We start from the raw sequence: 22,847 nt of genomic DNA, 5'->3' as shown, positions 1-22,847 counted from the left end.
AGTTGCACTTGCAAATTGCACTTGAGCTTTGTGTGTTTCACCTATGGATGAAAGCTACCCTTCTTTTATTAGCAGGCTCAGAATTACTAGCCTGTGCTTGTTTTGGTTTTGGCTGTTGTGTTGGGCAGGGACTGAATATATTTTATAACTTTCAGAATTTTTACCTGTAGAAATTTTTGGACAGAAAACCTTTATGCAAGGTTCTAACTCCTACTTTCGAAACAGTGTTTCACTTCTAAGTGAGGCAAGTGAGTTTGGAGAATTTCACATGAGTAATTATCCTATTATACATTAAAGATAATAGGAGAGAAAGCTGGAAGTAACTTGTTGGAAGTGGTGTAGGTAGAGTGTGCTGTAAGTTCAAGTAAACCACAATGCTCTTCTAGGCCCTTCAGCTGCTCTTTATTTTTTTTTTTTTTTAATAATGTTTGCTCTTTCTTTCTTTGTGATATTTTGGCATATCCCATGGAAGGGGACCACAATAATTACTACTTAATTTAGCAGGTTTAGATTATGAACTGCAGCTTATAAGGTGACCGGGTAGAAAAAGTAGTCATTTGGTCCTCTCTTCACTGGGGCAGGGAACTCCTGAGAATAAGGGAAGAGACCACTGCCTGTTTGATGCCGAGCATACAGCTGGGATGCCGCCTGGTCTTTACATAGACCATGCAAGATCGGGCAAAGCTCTGTACGCCCACTCCTTTAACTGCGCTTTTACGGAAGGATCATGAAGCATCTGGCCCAGCTAGAAAGTCAGAATGCAGGAAATGCCTTTGCACGTAGCATTTGCCAACTGTGGTTTCTGGTATGTTGGTGGGTGGGTTCTGAACGTGGCCATCTTGATAAGAAAAAGCCTAAAGCCAGAGCCCGTTCATCAAAGGATCATTTTCTTTATCTCTCGTTTCAATTAAATGTAGAGTTTCTAAAAACAAAAACCGCTGTACTCCCCTCAAAAGCACATTTAACCTCTTAAGCCTTGTCATGTGCATCAGGAGTAGCCAGGTCACAGTTAGGAATCAGGCTTATCTTCCCCAAATCAATTTCCCTTGACTTTCTCTAAAGAGTTTTGTATCCCCTGAAATTTTGCATGTTATGTGTTATCATACATGAGAGTTTTTTCTGGCAAGATTTCAGAAGAAAAAATAACAAAAAAGGTTGTAATGTTTCAAAATGTGTCCCTATTTTGATTTTGTAAATTATAAAAATGTAAATAGAAAAGTATTCTCCTGTCTAGAGATTATGATGATTCATATTTTTCCTCCTAAGGAAGAATGGAGAAAGAAAACATCCCATAATTTGATTGGGTTATTTGAGAGGTATATTGTCTAGATTTTGTTTTTTGAGAAGAACACTTTTAAAAAATGTATTTGGGATTCAGATAGAAGGGCGTGGACAAAGCTGGGTTTTGGAAAGGGATTGTGTTTAAGAGGAATGCATGTTTAAATAATACTAATAGGAATAAAATACCAGTGAAGGATCACACTATGCGTGTTTCTTTTCTGTACAGTGTCTTACACTCCCCAAATGTCTGCTATCTACTGTTCTTTGGGTTCAGAACCGGTCTAGGCTAGCTGTTTTTGTATAAGATCCCAGGTGTTGCAAATGTTCATTTGAATCCCATAAAGTGATGCAGAAGGAGTCATTGTCTGTGAATGATGTTTGAAGAGGCAGGACCTGCCTCTCCAAATGGGGTCCTTTCCCCATTGCCAAGGGGTGACATCTCTACTGGGGGTGCCTGAGACCCATGGAGCCACAGTGCAGGGTGAAGCCTATGCAGCCAGAAGTGTTTCTCCCAGCTGTGTATTTCCCATCTGCCTTAGTTGCATAAAAGCCCAAGCTCTCACCGTGTGGGGTCAGGGTGCTGTTTTCCTGCCCCCTGGACTGCACACACTGCTGCCAGGTCCTCCTTGTGTGTGAGGACAAGTGGCTGGGCCACGTGTGCAAGGAGAAAGCGAGCAGGATATCCTGTGGGCAGCATCCCCTTGGGATCGCCACCTCCGTTAGACTGTTGCCCTCGGACAGGCTGCCCTGCCTGGCCGTGAGGAAGGAGTTTGCTCTCCTGTTACGGATCCCATGCTGTCACAACGCTAGACGTGAGCCCATTAAGCACCCACCCAAGATCTGTTTGGCTTTGATTATGCAGTGTGCTTTGCACAAATATCAGTGTCCTTGGCGGTTTTAATGAGCATATCAGAATTATGCATCTTGGCTGCCTTTTCCCTTTCTAAACGTGTTGGGAAAGCCCAAAGATATTTGATTGATTTGAGAGCTCTTTGGAGGCTTTAGAAGCCCTCAGTGAGATAGCATCTGGCTTATCGGAGCCTGAAACAGTCTTTTCAAGAGCTCCAACGTTAAAAAAGAGCTAAGTTTTACCACAGAACATCTCATCAATAGTTGGTTAGCTTACTTGTTGGTAGACTGTGACAAATTCAGTTTAATGCTTCCATTCTGCTTTTAGACTCTACCTTGGCATTTGGAGCTGATGGGATTTTTCTACTTTCTACAGGGCCAAATCCTGAAGTCCTTGCTTAGTTTTAAGCTCAGAATTTCACAGCAGTTTCAATGTAAATGAATGAATGCTGATGAAAAAGCTGCAAACCATTTTTGAAAGAAAAAAGATTGCTCTCAAGTATTAGAAGTGTTTGAAACTCTGCCAAGTTTCTGAAAATGCTTCTGATTTCTCTCTTTCATACTTTTCTGAAATGTTTATTGGAAACATGATTTTAATAAGTTTGAAGAGTTTTAATGAATTAAAATTCCTAGTGGCCATTTTAGTGAGATGTTGCTAATTATTACTATGAAAACCTTGAAATGTTTGGTCAGAAGCTCTGTAAGTGCAACGATAGTGCTCTAAGAAACGGGTTTGTCTCCAGTTGCCTGCGCTTTCAAGTGACAGAAAATGCCCACTTTCCGAACTTAAGTTGTTTAAGTTGGAAGGGTAAATTCCTGTTATAATGACTTATTTTAGGAGGAAGGTTGTAATACTGCATATGCATTAATCTCTCCAGAACCTCTAAATCCTGTAAGAGCCTGTGGAGGAGGAGTTCCTGGAATCCTTCCCATCCCATGAAGTTTATTCATAAAACGTGATGCTCTGAAGCCTTCTCTCAGGACACAAAACGTCGTTATGAAACTATAGCTACAGCTCTAGAGCTCAGGCTGCAGCTTTTGGCAGATGTGGAGGGGAGGTTGCCATGTGAAAATGAAAATGTTTTTTCTTTGTAGTCAGTGGTCAATATTTCTCTATGCAAGCTGGACTGCTACTGACTCTTTTGATAGCTACGTTATTTAAATCTCCTTGAAGACAAGCCTGTCAGCTGTTTTTGGGAAAAGGTTACATTTCTCTTAAGCCACTTATTGACAGTTTTTCCACCTTATTATGAAGAATTGAATGGAAAAGGGAGACTATTGGTTAGTGGCAGATTGCAGAGTACGCAAGACCATCCCAGCTGGTGAAAGCTGATAAGGGCTTCTTTTACGTTCAGTAGTGGCAAAGGGGATTTTCCTGTTCTTTGCCTAGTGAAAGAAGACCTGAGGTTCAGGCCATTTCTTCACCATGTTGTAGTGTGCCAAAAAAATTTACTGGCTAGTGCAAGTTTGGGGAAGGTGCGTTTTTGTACCCAAATCAAGTCCCAAAGAACACTGTGCAGTAACATGGGAGATCCAGGAGAATTCTACAGGGATGCTGGTCCTTGTGAGAGTGGTCCAGTAATTGGGTTTTAAAGGTTGTGGGAAGAGAGTAATTCCATATTTATCAGATTCCCTTAAACACAGGTGAACACTTATGTGTGCTCTTCCTGCTCTCAGATTTGTGAGGCTTTTCCCACTCTGTTACCCAGCTGGCTGACAAACTGCTTGAATGCTTAACCTAGGCACATAGTTAAAGCACTCATGCAAGCTCCTGTGTTACGCCCACAGAAAAGAAGAGGTGGGGAATGCATGCCACCCCATCCCTGCTCAAGTGTCTCTGAGGTTACCCTAATCATATTACCCATCTCTCCAATCAATGTTAAGACATCTTTAGGGTGTTGTGATGATGAGTAGGTTTTGAAGGAGGGTTGACAGGGAAGCCTGCCTGAGTTGCAGTCTTGCAGCTTGGGGACTTCACCTGTCACCCACATGGTGCCGCTTCATCCCTCAGTCACTGGCTACTGGGCTGATGGGGATGCTTTCCTAAGTCTGTGAACAACGGTGAGGAGTTGAGACAGACTGGCTTCAAATGGAGATCACTGAACAGATGTTTGTTTACAAATGCATTTCTTCATGGATACCTTAATGTATAAGATGTTTAAAAATGAAAACCAAAACAGACCTAGAAAAATAACAAAACAACCCATGTACAGTGTAAGGAGTTGCAGGTGCCCCTCTTCTTTCCCACGGTCTGCCTTCCAGGTGGCTCATGGTTTTGTGGTGACAGAGGGGACCCAAGGCTATGCATTGGTGCTGGAGGTTCGAGTGTGCTCAGCAGAAGGTCAGAGCTGAGAGGCTTTCCTCCTGCTGTTACCTGGCTGGTGAATGGTTCAGATGCTAAAGTGTTTAGACCTGTGGTCTAAGGCTTCCCGCCCGTGGTGCCTGCTGCTGGCCATGCTGGGCTGTGCTCAGGAGGTGTTGAGCTGGGGCAGTCGTTTGTAATGGTGCTTGCATTTGTCTCCACCTAGGGCATCTGAGTAGTGTGAATGAGGTCTGGAGCCTCGAGCATATTGGACTGTTCTTTTGCGGACAAGTCAAGCCCCTTAACGTGGGTTTGAGGGTGTACAGTGTAGATGGGAAGAAATCATGGTCTTAAGAGTTTGCTCTGACCTGGCCTATCCTGATAGTGTAAGGTGTGACCCACAAGCCATTTTCCAGGTGAAGCTAGAAAGTAGATATGCAGTGCCTTAAAGAGTTGTTCACATGCCATGGTTACTAAATTACAACAGATTTCAGGTACTTCAGTGCAGAAATAAGTATTACCACTGGGTATGCAGAGAAATAACAAAGAAAAAGTATACCTGGGTCTTTTATTACAGTGGATTAATTTAAGTCCCCAGATCATTATGTCCCGATGCACATGCTGTGATGCAAATACTGAACATTTATGGTGATTTCATTTTAACTCCTGATACTCTTTTATGTGTATTACCCTGCAATAAATTACTTTTTTTTTTAAAAAAAAAAGACCCTGCAGTGTAGACAGCAATGTCTGTATGTGGAAGAGCCCCAGCTGCCTGCCTGCAGGGGGCAGAGAGGAATTTTGCTGTGCAGGGAGAGCTTTACTCAATGGACCAGGTGCAGTGTGGTTTGCCTTTTTTCTTTTCCCATTGCTTTCCTCTAAAACATTAGGCGTGAGCCATGGCTGGAGGCAAGAATCCAGCCTTGATGGAGTGCTTTCCTGATCTGATATGACAGGCCTTGTGGAAGTGTTCAGCCTTGACCCTTTGTTGCTTTCAAGCGGGGAAATCCCATTAGATAACAACTGTACCGATGAGACTGGAAGGTTTTGTGTTTAGATTTCCCTAAGACCTGAAGAAAGTGAAGAAGGAAACATTTTCTGTTTGCTTTTTTTTTTTCCTTTTCATTTTGGTCTCCTTCAAAAAAGGAGAATTGTTGAAAAAATAGATGTTGAACATATCCTGTTTCTTGAGTGTTACACAAAGCGTTACACTTCTAACACACTTTAATTTCCTATTCGGTTCCTCACTGGAAGAAGTTGGAAAGGCTTGCTGCACAGGGGGAATAAGTTTCATGGGTTGCTAGGTCATCTTGGAAAGTGAAAATGTATTGGGACAGGAGTGCTAAGGAGATTTATCAGACAGCAGGAGTTCTCAGTGAGTCTAAAAGTTAGGATAGAGATTAGCATGCTTGAAGAAACCTCTGTTGTGAACCACAGAAGTGAAGGGATAACAGGGATGGTTCAGATCCACTCCTTGCCAGTTTGCTAAAGTGGTTTTGAATGAAATTGAATGTATAACTAGCCTCTAATTTCCAAAGCATTTTTGTGTGGGTTTAGCAATCTGATTCCTGTCAAACCCTGTGACTGTCATATTGACGCAAATACCAGGCAATATTTAGAAAATTTGGGAAAGGTATTTTGCCAAGCAAGAAAAAAAACCCCTCTCTTTTAACATGCGTTCCTATAGGAATCAGAAATACAGAAGAAGGGGAAAAAACATACTGACGTGTTGACCGTTCTAACAAAAATCATACTGTACTGATCTTTTTTTGGAATGTTTTTTGAAGTTTTCCACTGGCTGGAGGCTTTTGAAGGAAAGAAAAGAAAAGACTCATCTTCTGTCTTCAATTAACTTTGTTAATGATTAACAGAGCAGTGCAGTATGTGTGGTGCGTTTTAATTAAATCAGAAGAGACATGATTTGGACAAGATTTTAGTTTCACTTTGAAAGTTATTAAATAAACCGACACTGTTTGCTCTCTGAAAGTTCCTGGGAGCATCCGGTTAGCTGGTAATCCCTGTGCAGCTAGTGAAATAAAGCCCCCTCCAAAAAAACTAAGGGCCGTTACCAGATAGTAAAAATGAGCAGTCCAGTCAGACAGGGGTATAACTGGGTATAACTGATCATTAACGTGCATGAGGCAGGGTCCTGGTCTGAGGCTCCAATTTCACATTTTTAAGCTAAGTTCAGGGACAAGAAAGGCCCAAACTGATTATTTCTAGTTGAGGTTTGCGTTTTGAATACCTCCAAGCTGTTCAAGTGGCATAAGCTGTTGAACAGCCGCTGCCTTCGTTGGAATTCAGATGGCTTTTGCTAGCTGAGTTTATTGGGTTGTTTGTGAAGCCGAGATCCCAACCAGGGCTTGGATGTTGTTCACTAGTAAAATTCAGAGTAGCATAAGATAGGAGCTTTTGGTACAGGAACGTCTCCATAAATTGGCCCAGCAGGAAATGCTCTTCTCCTTCCAGAGCTGTGTGTGTCTGTGCTCACATTTATATAAACTCTTCCAGCAGAGAAGGATCAAGCCTGAAGCCTGGACTTGGACCATGGCTTCAGACTGAAGTGAGACAGTGGATGCTCTCGCTGGTACGTGGGGCACACAAAGGTGAATAGATTCCACACTTCACACTTCACAAGTTTACTGTTGTTTACTGGGATGTCTGTTAAGGAGCTTCGGCTTAGGCTTCCATCCGTGCCTGCTCAGCAGTAAAATCGAGGTGTAACCTGTTTTGGCTAGAGATTCATCTGTCCTCTATGTTCCTATCACACCTACCATGCTCTGGCTCTTTCTGGCTTTTGTAGCTAAGTTTGAAGTGAATAGTAATGTTTGCAGCATGCCTGTTAAGATATTAAAAATAACATTAATAATTTTATATAAAACCTGTTGTTGAAAGTGTTGTTGAAATTAACTATTGCCAGAACCATTGGGGCGGCGGCAACTTGCATCTACATTGTTGGCAGCTTATTCAGCTTTCTGTTTTGTGCGCTCTGCAAGTATTATCCTACATGGCTGTGAGCAGAAGTCCTACAAGTCCAATCACAGGTTTCTAGGCTTTGAGTACTATCCTTCTTACTGCTAAAGTTGAGATTTATTAATAGCAGTTATTGCTCCAAGCAAGCTACAGTTCAGGTATAAATGAGAGACAGCAAATTTTAAAATTTGCCAGCCAAAATAATACATAGCTTTTTATTGCTGTGAGAATTGGCATGTGTCCCTGAAATGTGTAAAGCACAAAAGAATGGGTGCGGAACTGAATGGGGAAATGGTGGCCCTTCCCTCTGCTGCTGCTGGCAGCTGGCGAGAAATGGGCTCCTGCTCAGAGCAGGAGGGGACCCAAGTCTGTCCCTCGCTAGTGTCAGTGCTGAGGCATAGGGAGAGGAGGTAAAAGAGGTAGCCTTTGTGAATGCTTCCCTCATATGGTTTCCTCCATTTCAGTTGTTCAAATGACCAGAAGGTAGCTATATCCTGGCTGTTATATGGAGACTATTGTTTGGATCTTAATGTTTATTTGAAAACAGTGAAAACATGACATAAAAAAAAAGCTGTGCTTTGGTGGAAATAGTCTAGCACTCTGTGAAATATTATGCTGCTTTGTTTCTGGATTGTGCATTGCCCCATAAGTAACTGATAGAGAATGCAAACACCAGCAAATATGTTTTTCTAATCAAGTTTCAATTTACAGTGGAAGTTCTCCTTGGAATATCATTTTAACACTTGGAGTTTGTTTTGTTTACTGCTACAGCCATACATGCAGTCAGTAACTTTTCCATGTGAGAAGCAGGATAATATTAATACCTCAAGAACTGAGGACAATCAGAGAAAATTAAGTTCTCTTCCCTGCATAGGACCGAACTCCTGCCTGAGCTACCCAAGGCCAGCCTGTCCCAGCAAAGCAGGCATCAGATAGGATTGAGTGCTGCATGGGCTCTATATGGGTCTTCAATATCTGGAAGTACATTATTGCAAGTGTTTACAATTTCAGGCTTCAGGCTCTTGCGTTTTGATGTACAGGGTTGTGTTCCCAATCCTGCAGAACTTGTCTATGCAAATAGTTCTGTCATCTGCTAAGGCATTAGCTACATGATAATGCATCCATGTGTCTCCATGATTTGCACATGCATATGTCCAAATCCAAAACTACATATTCCAATCTGAGTATGTATTTTAATACATATATCCACTTACATGGCTGGATAAGTATTACTCACAGGTTTCACCAAACACGTTAAAATTTTTGGCGCTGCTGCTGTTTGTAGGCATCCAGGTCGATATAACTACGGGTTATGGTTAAAAAATAAGGGGAGGAATAGATGTTATAGCCATAGGATGGCTTCTTAATACTGAACCCTACAGGAGTGTGGAAGATTTACCACTGGGAAATGACAGAATCTCCATTACTTGAGATATTTAAAACTGGACTGGAAAAAAAATACATAGTAAGAGACAATTCAGCGTTATTTTATGATGAAGTACATAGCCTTGTTTTTATGAGTACTCAAGAGATTTACTCCAAGACCTTATGTATGGGTTGCCAGACTTTACCTATTGCATATGATTTAATATGCCAAGTGTTGTTCATCTGTGAAATGAAGTCCCTGCTCACATGCCAGTGTCCTAGAGTGAAATCTCATAGGAGGTTGAATGCAAATCCTTTTTGCCCTGTGAGATGCATACACAAGAGTTCCCTGCAGTGAACTGTATTGGGGCATTTCAGAACAGACCTTGAAAAACACAGGAGTTTGTCTGCTCCGTGAGAACATGAAAGAGACTGTGGCATCTTTCGTTTTCCCAGGGAGGGAACAGTTAAAAATATTCTTCAAACAAGGAGCAGATGTTAATGTCATTAGAATGGATTTTCATAAAAAACAAAGTTCTATTTCTCTTGCAAAATGCCAGTAGCTTTGCAAAGTTCTCTACAAGTCTGCCTACTTATTTCAGACTAGTGGCACAGAGGAGAGGCAGTGCACGGTGAGCTATTTACTGTCTCTGAAATGAATCAGATACATTTCTGTAAGTTATTTGCCTGCCTATTTTACAACTGCCTCAACTTGGAAAAGGGCTAAACAAAGAGCTAAAGAAACACGAAGGTATTTGAATAACAGGACAAGAACAGCGAGCAGCACAGCAAATCCACTGTTGACAAACAGGTACAGAAATGAATAGGCTACATATGGAAAGGCATGGTCTGGATGGTGCGTGTGCCTCTGTCAGGTTCTAAATTCACTATAATCTCAAAAGAAAAAGGATTCATGGGCTATTGTGATCAGCTCACTGAAAACTCTGCCTTACATGCAGGAATGGTTAAAGTAAAAATAACAAATAAAATATTAAGTGACTCTTTGGATGACCTCTGGACATTCCTATTGTTAGTATGAGTAGATGTTGGAACCTCCCAGTAATAATTTCCTTTTGGAAAACTCTCACGTCTCCTTCCTCCTCCTCATTTTGCTGCTTTTAATGTTGAGAAGCTAGGAAAGGCCCTGTAGTTCCTTTCATTGTTGTAATAGATGAGCCTACACTCTTATAGAGCCATTTGACTCGAGTTCATTGGTGTGAATGACACCTCTCAAGTGCCCTAGTTTTTAGTTAGTGTTTGTTTGCTTAGTTTTTTTCTCTTTCTAGTGTCTTTCTTAGGGATTTTGGTGTCCTAGAGCCAAGTAATAATCTCTGGAGCATCAGAATGTAGTAGGAAAGCAGGTTGAGACATGCATCTCCTGTCCCCATCTTTTTTCATGCTTTTGATGCCCATGTGAATTTTTGAAATGATCTAGGGGAAGGTGATTTATCTCTTGCTGCTCCATATGCACTATCTTCACCTCAGGGCCACAGGGTACCGAAAGTACCCCTCTCAGTTTAGTTACTTAAGAAAGTAAACAACAAATGCTTGGCTTCAAATTAAGAAAGGGATTATTATGTACAAGGATCTATAACTGACTCAGATCCTCCTCCCACTTATTTTTAAAGGGGTTGCAAGAATGGCAAAATCTTGGCTGTGTCAGCCTCTTTCAGGGGATCCAGTTCTGCATTGCTGTATACTTACGGAGCTGCTGGGTCCACACCCAACTGAACGTGAATGTTCAGCATTGCTCTCGTTGGCCTTGGTGGAGCCGTCCTTTGTGTTACAAACTGAATCACAAAATGTCCCTGTAGCTCTTGTTAAAACAATGATGTTCCTCAGCTGAATGGGCCTTATGACTTAAATGATGGGCACAGCTCCGAGGACAGCTGAAGGTGAAGCCTCCTGGGCACTCAGCAGTGCAATAGTATGCTGATTATATGGGTTAGCTCAGGTCCACTTGGCAGTATGCTCGTTGCCTGTACCCAGTGGATTAACATGCCTGTGTCCAGAATTGCACATTTGATCTTGCAGCTTTGCAAGTGTGACAAATCATGGTTGTAGCAATTTCTGGATGGAAAAAAAAATCAACTTAAAAATTAATATGTGGGACAACAACCTGCGGAGCATTTCAGGCAGTTGTTGACAAGGATACCACTCACAGATTAAGACTACAGACAGTTGGACAGAGAGACTGATGCTGTTTGGAAGTGGGATTTGCTCACTTTATTTATCTTCAGATCTTCACTTGCAGGCAAAGATGGCACATGAGTTGAGGAGAGACTTGCGTGGCCAGCATTGCTTATTGCTCAATCAGTAGGCAAATGGCATCTGTTCTCAGTAGTGCTGTAGAGGTATGGGCGAGAAGATGCAATTTGGTGTGAGAAGTCTTACTCCAAATGAAAAATAGGCTGACCATGTGAATCACATCTGGAGTGAAATTCTCCTACAGACTTTTATAATTCAAAACATTATTTAGAAAAGCAAACGAAAAGAAACTGTGATTCTTCTGACTGCCCTAGTCTAAGGGGGACATTTTAAAATGGTTTTAAACCGGTTCTGGGGTCTGCTACAAGTGCGAGGAGCTTCCCCTGTTCCTAATGACTCAACAAATAGGTCAGATTTGCCCTCTAGAGCCAGAATCTGCATGACAGTAGGGGCAGATTCTTGAAAGATCTGGAACTATTCTTTAAAGATGTAGAGTGTAATGTTTTAGAGGATATTCTTATCCTGCATGGAAACAGTTTTGTGAGCACTGCAATAACGTAACTATTTCAGGATGGATTGAAAAGGGTGTAGAACTAACTCAACTGGAAAAAAGAAAGTTTCTGTGACGTAGTAGATACAGACCTGTATCAGAAATCTGTAGCGGCTGCCTTGGGACCCAGTTTATCATTTCATAAACATCAAGTCTTACATCTGGCATCTGATTAAAATGTATGTTTTGGCAGAACAGCGATAAAATCTCTGTTTAACTAATGCTCTTCCAGAAGTAAGAATTCTGCTTCTGTAATTCCCCAGTAGTAGAAATGCCTTTCCAAGAAGAGTAAACATTACTTCCTTCTCACCAGCACTTTTTAAGGACTCTATGCATTCGCACTGCCTCACATGCCCTCTTTCCCTTGAGGTCAGAGTAAAAGAAATAGAGATAGCCTGCCTGCTGCACTCTCATCTCATTTGCAGATCTCTGCAATCACAGAAATGGAATCCATGTTTTTCTCCCTTTGCAATCACCACTTTGGCCTTTCCTTGTTCCAGACCAGAATTCCAGTAGATGTACTTTAGAAAAAGGGGCTGTGTCTGCAGAAGGTGTATGTGAAGAAATAGCAACTTTCTGGGGTATTGCAGACCTGTTTCTGAGTCTGCAAAAAAAACCTGAGCTCATACATTCTTGCACGGGAATCATTCACCTATCTATAAAGCACAGAATTGTTACCTTTCCACAAAAATCTATCTCCTTGAAACTGTAGAGGGAGTTTTTGGGAGGACAAAACCGCAATTATTGACTGCAGGACTTGAGCAGAGTGTAAATGAGTATCAGTGCTTCAAGCAAAGTGAAGCCGTTGGTTTCTTGCAAGATCTGAGAAAACACCTGTTAAGGTTGATGCCTCTTTGGACATCCAGCATCCTTCATGGCTTTGTGCAGAGAGGGTTGCCTGGGTGCTCACTCCAAGGTAAGAGTGCCACCTACTGAACCCACACACTGCTTCCCACAGAAGGGCGAGCTTGCAGTAGAGATTTCCCTTCCCAGTACTAATCCATCCACACCCACCCTTGTAATTTATGAGGTTTAACGAGATCAGAGCCTGGGGTGGAATGGCTGCAGGACTGCACAGTAAGCTGTTTCAGTTTACTCACATATATGGGCTTAAAGAGGTATGAGAGCCAAGCGTGTGAAATCATGGTAACTGACAGGGCTTCCATTTAAATCACATTGTTTGCATTTCTGTTTCCTGCCTTATTCACTGCATTAGATGGAAGAACATTGAGGAGAGTCTGTTAGGTTAGATTTAGCTCAAGCCCTTTTTTTAATCCCTTTGCTAAACACAAGATGGTCTTACCTTGGCTGCAGTTAAGCTTGCAGCTACTTCTCACCTCCCCGAATTTGTTCCTGTTTGGCAATCACCCTCCAGTCTTTTGAGCTATCTAATCCAGCTTGACCTTTCACAAGTTAGACTGGATGCAAGCGCCTGCAAAATGCTTAGGCAATGATTTATGATCAAAAGGGAGGACGGTTTCCTGGACCGTTGTTTTATATTTGGGTCCTCTCCCCTCATCATCTCTTTGCAGGCTGGAATGTGACTTTTCCACAAGCAAATACTTGTGAAGACACCTCTGTGCAGTGCTTAGGCTGCTCGGTGCTCAGACAAGGTTGCTAAACAGAAGCGCTTCTTGTGAAAGCTGAATGGGAAGCAAGCATTTGTCGGTCAAGTTGAGCAGCTGAGAAATCTACAGGAATTTTTGTAACTGGGGGCCCAGACATAGCAAAGAGGATCTATTAGAGAGAATACAGTAACAAGAATAATAATCATATGATCACAGAGCAGAGGGGGGTGAAGGGGAGGGGAGGAGGATACAAGATAGATAATGAGCTTGACAATAGGCAAATAGAGAGTGTCATTACCAGGAGCTACAGGACCGACCAAATGGTTAACCTATGGGGTGGAAAGAGCATCCAATGAGTCTCGCATGCCTGAAAGGATAATGGCATTTTTATTATCTCATTCCACGCCCTGATCATCCGTCCATTTGCTCCCTGGAGCTGGCAGCAGTTTGCACTGATTCATACGCTGCAGACATGATCAGCAGATCATACTGCCGGCAGAACTTGTCAAGCCTTTCCAAGTGAGTTGCCGATTTATTATAATATCTGTATGGATTTAGCCTTTTGGTGTTGTGTAGGAAGTGCTGGACGGTGGCAATGGGAAAGGGGAACAGAATGGTGTAACTAGATGGGAAGCTGGTTGAACCGGGGAACAAGCATTGGATGCAGACCATGTTCTTTTGCTCCTCTTTTTGCTATGTTGCGCTCTATTGTCTGAAGTCTTCGCGTTTATGCATTTCCCTTAACCTGCATTGCAGAATTTAGATTGCTTTGTTCAGCGGAAGAAGAATATGTCTGAAGGACTGGTTGCTAATCAGAGTTCTGTTAATGGAAGTTTGCAGAAGTTTCATAGTTTGTGTGAAAGCTTTCGCGTAACTCAGATTGCTTAATTCACTGAGTAAATAAAGTCCTCATGGCACATTCATCCCTGAATGTGGGAGGGAAGCGACAGAAGAAAATCAATTAGCCTGTGTAATATTGCCAAAGAAATGATCCGCTTTATTTGGGTCCTGTGGTGGTGTTTTGTTTGTCTGCTTTATATGTTGCGGGTGGGAAACAGGACACTACTATGTTTCTAAAATACTGTGATTTATATCAGGGTTTTGTTTAAAATTTGGGAGAGGTTTTGAAAAGAAACTGGGATTTCTGGGTGCCTGTTTTTGGAGTTTCCAGCATGAAATCCTGTGCTCTTGGAGGGAGAGGGAGCTCAGGGATTTCTGAAACTCAACCCCTCCAAGAAGTCCCTTCCAGGAATCCAAAATCCTTCATCATGGATTTGGAAATTGGGCAATAAATAATAATTTAACTAAGAGCGTGTCAAATGGGTTTGTTTTGTGTTGGTCCATGGTGTAATACAGCCAAAATCCACGGCAGCCAGCCCTCCCGTACTGCTGTACGGGAATGGGGAGCAGCCGTGGCGGAGCACCAGTTTCTCTGCAACTAGCGCAAGGGGAAAGCAAGGGGGAGGGGAAAGGGAGGAGTGGGTGAGATTTGGGCACTTTAGTGCTGATGTAACCAGTGGAAACCTTGACTCTTGATACCTACTGTGGGGAGGTGGCCCTGAGTGCAGTGACCCAGGCTGAAGCCTCTGAGGCAACCTTTGGACCCTTTTACTAGTCTGCATTGGGACCAGTTTAGCTAGATGTCGGGGTCTGACTGTTTTGCTTAAAAAACTAGAAATCATTGGATATCCTTGCTGAGAGAGATTCTCCTCCACTCCCCTTTGGGTGAGAGGGGGAACCAGCAGTGTGCTGACTTTATGCCTGGCATATCTCCGAAGCGCTGGGCGAGTGCTGGGAGGAATGCCCCAGCTTGCATACGCTGTAGCACTTGCAATTATGTTATATGAAGTGAGTTCACTGAAGTCAGTGAAATTATATCTGAGTGAAAACAATTCAATCCCTTTCTATTGAAGCATGATTAACTACTATACTGTTGGTTTCCTATATCTTGGGAGATGTTTATCCTGTAGCAGCTTCTAAAGAAGAGCAGACACACCTTGACAACCAGACATGAGTTTTCTTTTGTCAAGACTCACAGTAGCATATTTGGGGAAGAAAAGCAAAGCTCTCTTTGGTGAGGACTCTTAAAGGAAATCAAATGTGTGGCCAAAATTTGGAAACTGATTTATTCCCTTTTAACAAACATCTCCGTGACCTCAGGCCAAAACCGGGGAAGACACCTTTAGCGTTACCCACAAAGGCTTCTTCAAAGCATTGCTCAGTGAAATGCGTGATGAAATACTGCCCTTCCCAGGATGAGGCATAACGTAATCATTCCAAGTGCTCATGTTTTCTCAGGAGATTGCAATGGAAAAGAAAAGGAGTATTAAAATCCTTATAAGTTAACTCTCTGGAGACTCTCCAGGGAAAAGGAGGCGGCTGTTATTGCACTGTTTTGAATGAGGTACAATGTGATTTTTAACTTCTTGCAAATGTCCTCTAATGGCCCCTTTATATGATCGTTTCAGCTGCATCATTTAAAGATACTCTCTACGCTCTCAGCGTACTTGTAGTATTTGTAGAAAATTTTGTAATTGCTAAATAGCTGAATATAATCCTGTTAGCATTTGATACACTAGAAATTAAAAGCAGAAGCTCTTATCGTAGCCAAGAAATCATTCTGGTTGGCCTGAAAACATAAAGACTATTTAGTAAATGTATAGGGACTGAATTGGCTCACTTTGCTGGACACTAAAATAAGTGTTTACTGTGCAAGTTTCTAAGGAAAGCAGAAGTCTTCCTTGCCGACAGGTAGAATGTTTTCTTCCAGCAAATTGTAACTTTTGTTCAAACTTCACAGGTCATTCATGGCAGTTTGGTTGTTGGAAGTACATTCTTTCACAGCATTTTCTAGTTGGTTTTTCATATTGTGGGTTATCTTTTTTGTTTCTTGTCTGGATGTTCAAGACAGATAATTGGCTTGTTTTGTTAAAGGAAGAGAAGGGTAGAAGAGGACACTTTTTCACAGACAGCAGCCATGTTGGTGGCACCATGTTATCTGGTTAATTCTGCTCCAAAAATTGATGCTGTTCATTTTCACTTGAAGCCATCTCCTTCCTTGTGGTCTTCTCTGTTGGCCATGCTTTTTATTCCTGTTCTCCGGTGGGCAATGGCCTGAATCCTTAATTTGTAAAAGCCTTTTTACATTACTGAGGTAAAATAAGATGGGCATAATGTAACTAAAGACCAGATAGACAAAGATGTTAGCCAGTAGTGAGCCTATTTGTCTGTATTTTGAAAGCTAAGAATGCCAATCAGCCTCTGAACGTGGCTCTTGCCCAGCAGTGACAAGTGTACCATGGGCCAAGAAATAGGCAGTTTTCTTACAATGTCCTGTCCATTTGTGAGCTGCACTGTTTATATCCAAGTTGCGCTTCAATGCCTGATGTCTGGGAATAAAGACCAAAACACTTGGGATGGTAGGTGAGTGCTTTTGATGCAAATATGTTTATCTGTGGGTGTACCCATATATTTATGATAAACGTTATGGTAACAATACTCTGTGTATACAGAGCATTCTTGATATATTAGTTGCTGCCACTTAAATGAAATACATGTGCTTTGGTGTCTGGTTTACGCATCAACAGGGACAGTGGCTATTGAAGACTGAATGTCCAGTTCAAGATTTTGTAACTGGATTTCACAGAATCAATCAGGTTGGAAGAGACCTCTGGGATCACTGAGTCCGAAATTTAGGAACTTTCATCGTAGTGGGTCAGAAGAAATTTACTGGAGGAGCTGAAAGATTTTTGAGTGAGATTATCCTTAGTGGAAGAAACATGGCAGAGAAAGGACAGGTCCTAAGGAAACATCTCTGAGATTTCACAGCCTTCTGGCCTCAGTGAAAGATGTTTTTCTTCCTCCAGCACAAGCAAGGCATTGGGTATCAAGAGCACAAAGCTGTATTAATTTTTGTGGAGTTTTGGGCATCCAGCTGAGTCTGAAGTCATGTAACTCTGTGAGAATCAAATTTCTAAGATTTTTTTCAGAGAACAAGTGACTCTGGAGACTTTAATGAAAACCCTGAGCTGAATTCTCCACCCTGTTCAAACCAAACCAGGGCAGTGGTGAGAGATATCAGACTCAGCCTGGTACTGCTCTCTGGGAATCCAAATGCCTGAAATGAGCTGTTAGAACTGTTTCTGATGAAAGGTAAATTTATCAAAACCAAGAAAAACTGGGAGAGTTCTGGGCAGAGCAGAACTGGTTGGGAGTTCGTGTCAGGTTTCTGAGATTAGCTTTGCCTAAATGAAAACAAGAGGCAATACTTCCTAAAATTAAAATGCTTTTTTTTGATACTTTCTAAATAAGAAATTACTGAGCTGCATCTTTGCCATATTTTTTTTAAAATAAAATATCTTTTTTTGAATGTTTTGATTCAAGTTAACCTACATTTTAAAGAAAAAAAAAGATAGATGAAAGATTTGTGTTCTTGTTTCAGGCTGAATTACAATAAAACAGCCCTGAACATTTTCCATATCACTTCACTCTGACAAGGGTTTTTTCTTCTGCTTCAGCAAAACTAGAAAATACATTGTTAGCGCAGATCTTAAATCCAGATAGCTCCTACACAGCCACACTGTTGGCATAGGTGTTCAACCAGTGTGGGATGGGGGTGGCAGAACTTCATCATGCTTCTTCATACCCGTGCCTTTCCCTTTCCTGCCAAACCTGCAGTCCCAGGCCTCCCTATCCACCCCGTTCCCAATTCAGAGTAAAACAAGAAGGTTCAAAAGAACCAGGGAAATTCTCTGGTGATTATTTTAGGCCCTTTGTGCTCTTCTGTCCATATATATATAGGCATATGTATGCATATATATCCATATAATGCAGATGCAGTAAACTAGATAATCCAAAACCATATGTCTAAAAATACAGCAAAGCAAAACACTGCCATTAATCATTGAAATAATTGAAACATGGAGACCTGACTAATTTTTCATTCCTTTCACATTTTATTTTGTTAAAGAAAACATTTAAAAAATCTTTCTTTGCACTATTTTCATGTACTGGCGGTTGATTTATGTTTTGAGCTGTGTAAGCACTTAAGTGTAGTAAAAAATTCTCCTTAACTTTAGTAAGATGCTTACATGTATAAGTAACTGCAGGGCTAAGTTTATAATTATATATCTGTATAATGCTAGCCTTCATACACTTATCCATTTCAATTTTAATTCTCCATTTCATAAAATCTGTTATCAAATTTTGGAGCCTGAACTAAGCCAATGTCCCTTTTAATTTAGGACTCAGCCCTTTTATTCTCCTTCTGTATTTTATTTTTATTATTTGCTTTCTTTTTTTGTGCTGATGTGCAGCACATATTGTTAAGGCCACTTATTAAAGCCAGAATTTTACAGCATGGAGACTGTCCTAATAAGGAAAAAAAACTTAGCCCTTTATTGGTGAGGTAAGAGAAATCAGGCAGCGGATAATTTTTTTTGCTGATTGAGAAGGATAAGGTGCGGTTTGGCAGGTATCGCATTGGTTTGGCATTTGCTGATATGGTTCCTCTTTTCTGCAGTTCAAATCCTTTGCAGAGTAGACAGTCAGGGAGGGTTTCCCATGCGCTCCACTTTGCCTTTCCCTCCCCTCTTCCTTCTCTTTTCCACAAGTGTTCAGCGGTGCCATGATATCTCACCCTGACACACAAACTGGATGTGGTAATGAGCAGTTTTTGCAAGTCTAACAGTGCCATCCTGGACTCACCTTTTTAGGGAACAGTGGGCACGTTGGAACACAGTTTTCCATGTGGGTTGTTCTACATCTAAAGCATTTAAACAGTTCATGAAGTTGTCAGAAAAATCACACTTTAGTTCAAGGTATTATGATCCAATTTTTCTCTTCTTAAAAATCCATCACTGAAGAAAAGAACTAACTACAAGGTTTAGTTGATGCTTTAACTTGCTCAGCTGTTGTTCTTTCAAATTGCTTTGAAGGCTTGTATTGAATTCCAGAGATGAGTAACGCATCTCTGGCTTAAATATAGGCTTCAGAACTGAAGTCAATATAGTTCCTCAGGTTTTAAACTGAGTTATGATGAGCAAAGTTTCAAGTGAGGGCAGAAGCTGGTATTTAAATTCTTTCCTTTCTCAGTCTCTGTTTGTCTCTTGGTAACTGAAATACCAAGCTAAGTATCGGCTCTGCTTAAATTCACTCTGTGCTGCACCAGGAGACCAAAAGTGACGTAAAGTAGCTGCCCCCTTCCCACCTGGTACTCTGGTGTGGTTCTTTGACTGTAGGAGGAATAATGGTTAACCTAGTCACTAAATGCCCAGTTTTCTCTGTCACTCACTCATTTATTTTCTTCTGAGTATTGCAAGTTCAATTGTGTCACTTGTGAACCATTTTTTTCCTCTTTTTTTTCCCCTCCATCATAGTAATTCTAGAGTACATATCCTGTTATTGCTGAGGTTAGCTTACTGTAGGCAAAGGATGTGAAAGATAAACTTGGGTGATAATAAAGCAGAAAAGAAAAACAAACAGCATTAGTAGCGGGGATTGGATGTATCAGTTCGCACTAAACAAAACATACAGATGCACCATTAGGAATAGGCTACTCCCAAAAGCTTGCTGCACAACCACTTTTTTTTGGATTTGGGAGGGGTTTTTTTTGTCTGATGCCTATTTGTATTCAGACCCTTCTTCCTCAAAGTCAGAATCTCTCTTGAAGATCAGGGACTGTCTTCTTTTTTTAATTTCTATCCACCACTTTTTCATATACCTTGACTAAGCAACAGTGAGAAATATTCAGATTCTCTGAGCAGGAGTGACTCCAGCAGAAACTGGCATGCCAGCCGGGGAGGATTAACTCTGTGCAAAGAATTTTGATTCTGAATCTTTTTCAGATCACTTTCAGTCAGCTTTATGCTTCTTCTTAGGAGGATCTGGTCCTGCTGTGGGTCCTCCAGGTAAAGGTTGCTGTATTACAGAACAAAAAAATATGACTCTTGTCCCAGACAGCTTAAAATCTTATTCAGAAAACATCCCCTAACTGGTGTGCTGTGCATTTCAAAAATTTGAGAAAGCAGCCCCTGCGGAAGAAGTTCATGTGCACTTGCTTTCATTCCCCCGATACTCTATGAAACGTGGAGGCCTGTCCTAGAGGTGTGTCCTTGAGACCAATGCACTTGTCACTACAGGATGTGAGATTTTGGCTTATGATCTGTTTGTCATAGCCAAATGGCCTGCAGAATTTTTAACCATAGAAATACATTACATGTTTCTGAACAGGAGATTTTTGTCTTGCCAAATTCCATCTGCAATACGTTCAACACTGGAGGGAGCCACTTCAGTGTAATTACAGAAGTACCTTCTAGCATCACAACTGTTGCTGTCCTGGCACAATCCTTACTACAGTTTTTCGTTTTTTGGTTTGGTTTTCGGGTGGGTTTTTTTGGTGGTATTTTTTGTGGTTTGTTTGTTGTTTTTAATTTGTGGAGTTTGTCACTCAGCAGTAGGATCACGGGATGGGTGAACCTCACAACGCTCAATATACTGTAGGTTTCAGCATCCACAAATGATGTGGACCATCATCACACACTGATATGGCCGTGGTGGAACCCTTATAGTCTCTTTGTTAATTTTCGGCTTGTTCCTGGCTTTCCAGCTCCCGTGATCTACAGTGGCCCCTCCTTTGCCATGTGCTTCCTTTCCCTCTTTCTTTTGTTCATCCCGTTTTTGAACTAGTGTTGAATAATAGCCTCGTGTATTTTGTGTCACACCCATCTTTTCTCTGTGAAGCAGAGGATTTTTAGGATTGCGCTTCTCCCGCAGGAGGGAAATCACTGGCACGGATTCTGGGTGTGTACGATGGTGGTGTGCATCTTGGCCTTAGTCATCTGCCTCCTCCTGGAACAGGAGTGGTCAGACACACTGTGTCAGCAGTTTTATAGCTCAGGATTTGAAAAAACCCAAAGCCTAATTAGCAGAGGTCACATCTGCTTCCAAAGCTAGCTAAACTTTTACTTCAGTTAGAAAGATTAAGGCTGAGGACTAACTTTCTTCTAGTTCCTCTGTTTCATTTGCCATAAAGACTGTAGCAAAGAAGTTTCGAAGTTCTTTGCAAATGCAGCTTTTCCTCAAGACTTACCAACATACTAAAAAGCTCTCTTAACACTGTAGCAAAGCTATCTTGGTATTCCTGCCAGCCCTTATCTATATGGCTATGAAAGCTTCCCCCGACAGCATATGCATTAGTGATAATTTGCAACCCGTCCAGTTGGGGACAAATATTCCTGTCTTGTGCATATCTGAGAGCTGCGTTTGGTCCTTTGTCATTTTGAGGTAGCCATGGGATTAATTCCTTACTACATTTCCTGGATTCTTCTCTCTCTTCCAAAGTCACCCAACACCCTGTGGAGTGATCAGGTAGGAGACAAAGTCTGTATTGGTACCTCCCATCCAGTCCTATGCTTATAGCCCCTGAAGTTAGAAAGGTGGATGCTCTGAACCTATGAAACAGTATTTGTTTCTTTTACATTCTCTGTGTGCTTGTTGTTTCTTGTGCTGTTCTGCCCTGGCAATCATGCCAATGTGTTTTCTTTCCCCAAAAAGGATATAATTATGGTTTTCACAAGATTATAGCAAGCAGAGATTTTGCTGTTTAGTGTCTAGTGCCTGGCTTTCAGTCCCTTCCAGCACTTCTCAAGATGCGTGACATCATTTCAGTGAGAGCCTGAGTCCTGAAAAGGTTGACAGTGTTGCAAGGGCAGGCAGGAGGGAGGTTCAGGCTTGGGAGAATTTAAGGCACAGGACTCACAGGTGTGGAGGAAGAAGATGGAGGCAACCATTAAAATGCCATTACATGAGTGACAGGGGCTGCCTGGAATGTGAGAAGAAATTGGAGAAGGAACCGGAAAAGCTTCTGGGGAGCTGAAATAGAGGAGAAAACCATTTGGAATTTTTTTCTGTAACGTAGGAAAGTAAGGAAGTGAGGCCTTCCCTAGAACTTCCCAAATCTTTGGTAATTTTGTGGGAGTATTTTGAGCAAACATTGGGCAAGCATCTGGAAAAACTGTTTGTATATGCTTATAGCTACGCACTAACACTGACAGTTATTCTATCTCATACTCATCTTGAGCTGGCAGAAGCACCTGTAAGTACATCCAAGATCACCTCATTGGAAGACGATTGCTAGTGTTTCAGTTAAGTTTTATGCTTGTGTTTGCATTAGACCCATTGGTCTTATGATACCTTATTGATGTAGGTAACGCCCATCTGCTAGCCTCTGGATCCCCCAAATGGATGATTTTTTCACTGAACATTCCTGTGCGTTAGTCAGATGGGAACTGAAGCACAAGGGAGTTTAAGCATCTCATGCAGGAACTTGTAGCAGAGAGGGGCCAAATGAAGCCTTCTAAATTCCATATTTAGCATCTTAACTACCAGCATGTTAGCTTGAGTTAAAGACAGGCTTAACTTATTTTTCCAATTTGGAGGACTGCTGATCCCAAGACCCTTTTGTTACCTCATAGCTGCTAAAGTTTATCTTCTTCAGACAGATGATTATCATACTCTTATTTACTCAGTAATCTCAGCCAGTTGAGTTGTGGTAACAGGTTGGACCACACTGTGAGCAGGAATTCAAATTCCCTTATGCTTGTCCTAATTCTTTATTGTGCCAAATAGTCTGCAATTTACATTGCCAAATCCTTGCTTGCCGAATGTTATATTTTCATAAAAGTATCTTAAACATAGATTTGCTATCCAGTTCTTGGGTTTTGGCCCCTCCCAGTGCCTTTCAGGATGCATG

General features: G+C 41.6%; 1 protein-coding gene across 8 annotated transcripts in view; it reads left to right on the top strand.

The window, feature by feature from the left end:
* CALD1 (caldesmon 1) overlaps positions 1–22,847 on the top strand; it is a 202,147-nt gene that overhangs the window by 129,621 nt on the left and 49,679 nt on the right. The window contains exon 1 of one of the 8 annotated variants that reach the window (XM_068400508.1): positions 13,385–13,615. The exons of the other annotated variants lie outside the window; for them this stretch is intronic. Within the exon in view, the coding sequence (XP_068256609.1) occupies positions 13,569–13,615 (47 nt within the window). The 5' untranslated portion in view covers positions 13,385–13,568. Of the gene's footprint in view, positions 1–13,384; positions 13,616–22,847 lie in introns of those variants that run through there. 8 annotated transcript variants of the gene reach the window in all.

The sequence above is a fragment of the Nyctibius grandis genome, chromosome 5, assembly GCF_013368605.1.
Source record: "Nyctibius grandis isolate bNycGra1 chromosome 5, bNycGra1.pri, whole genome shotgun sequence".
NCBI lineage: Eukaryota > Metazoa > Chordata > Aves > Nyctibiiformes > Nyctibiidae > Nyctibius > Nyctibius grandis.
Note: the sequence above shows the minus strand (reverse complement) of the source record. Positions and strands in the feature narration are given on the sequence as shown.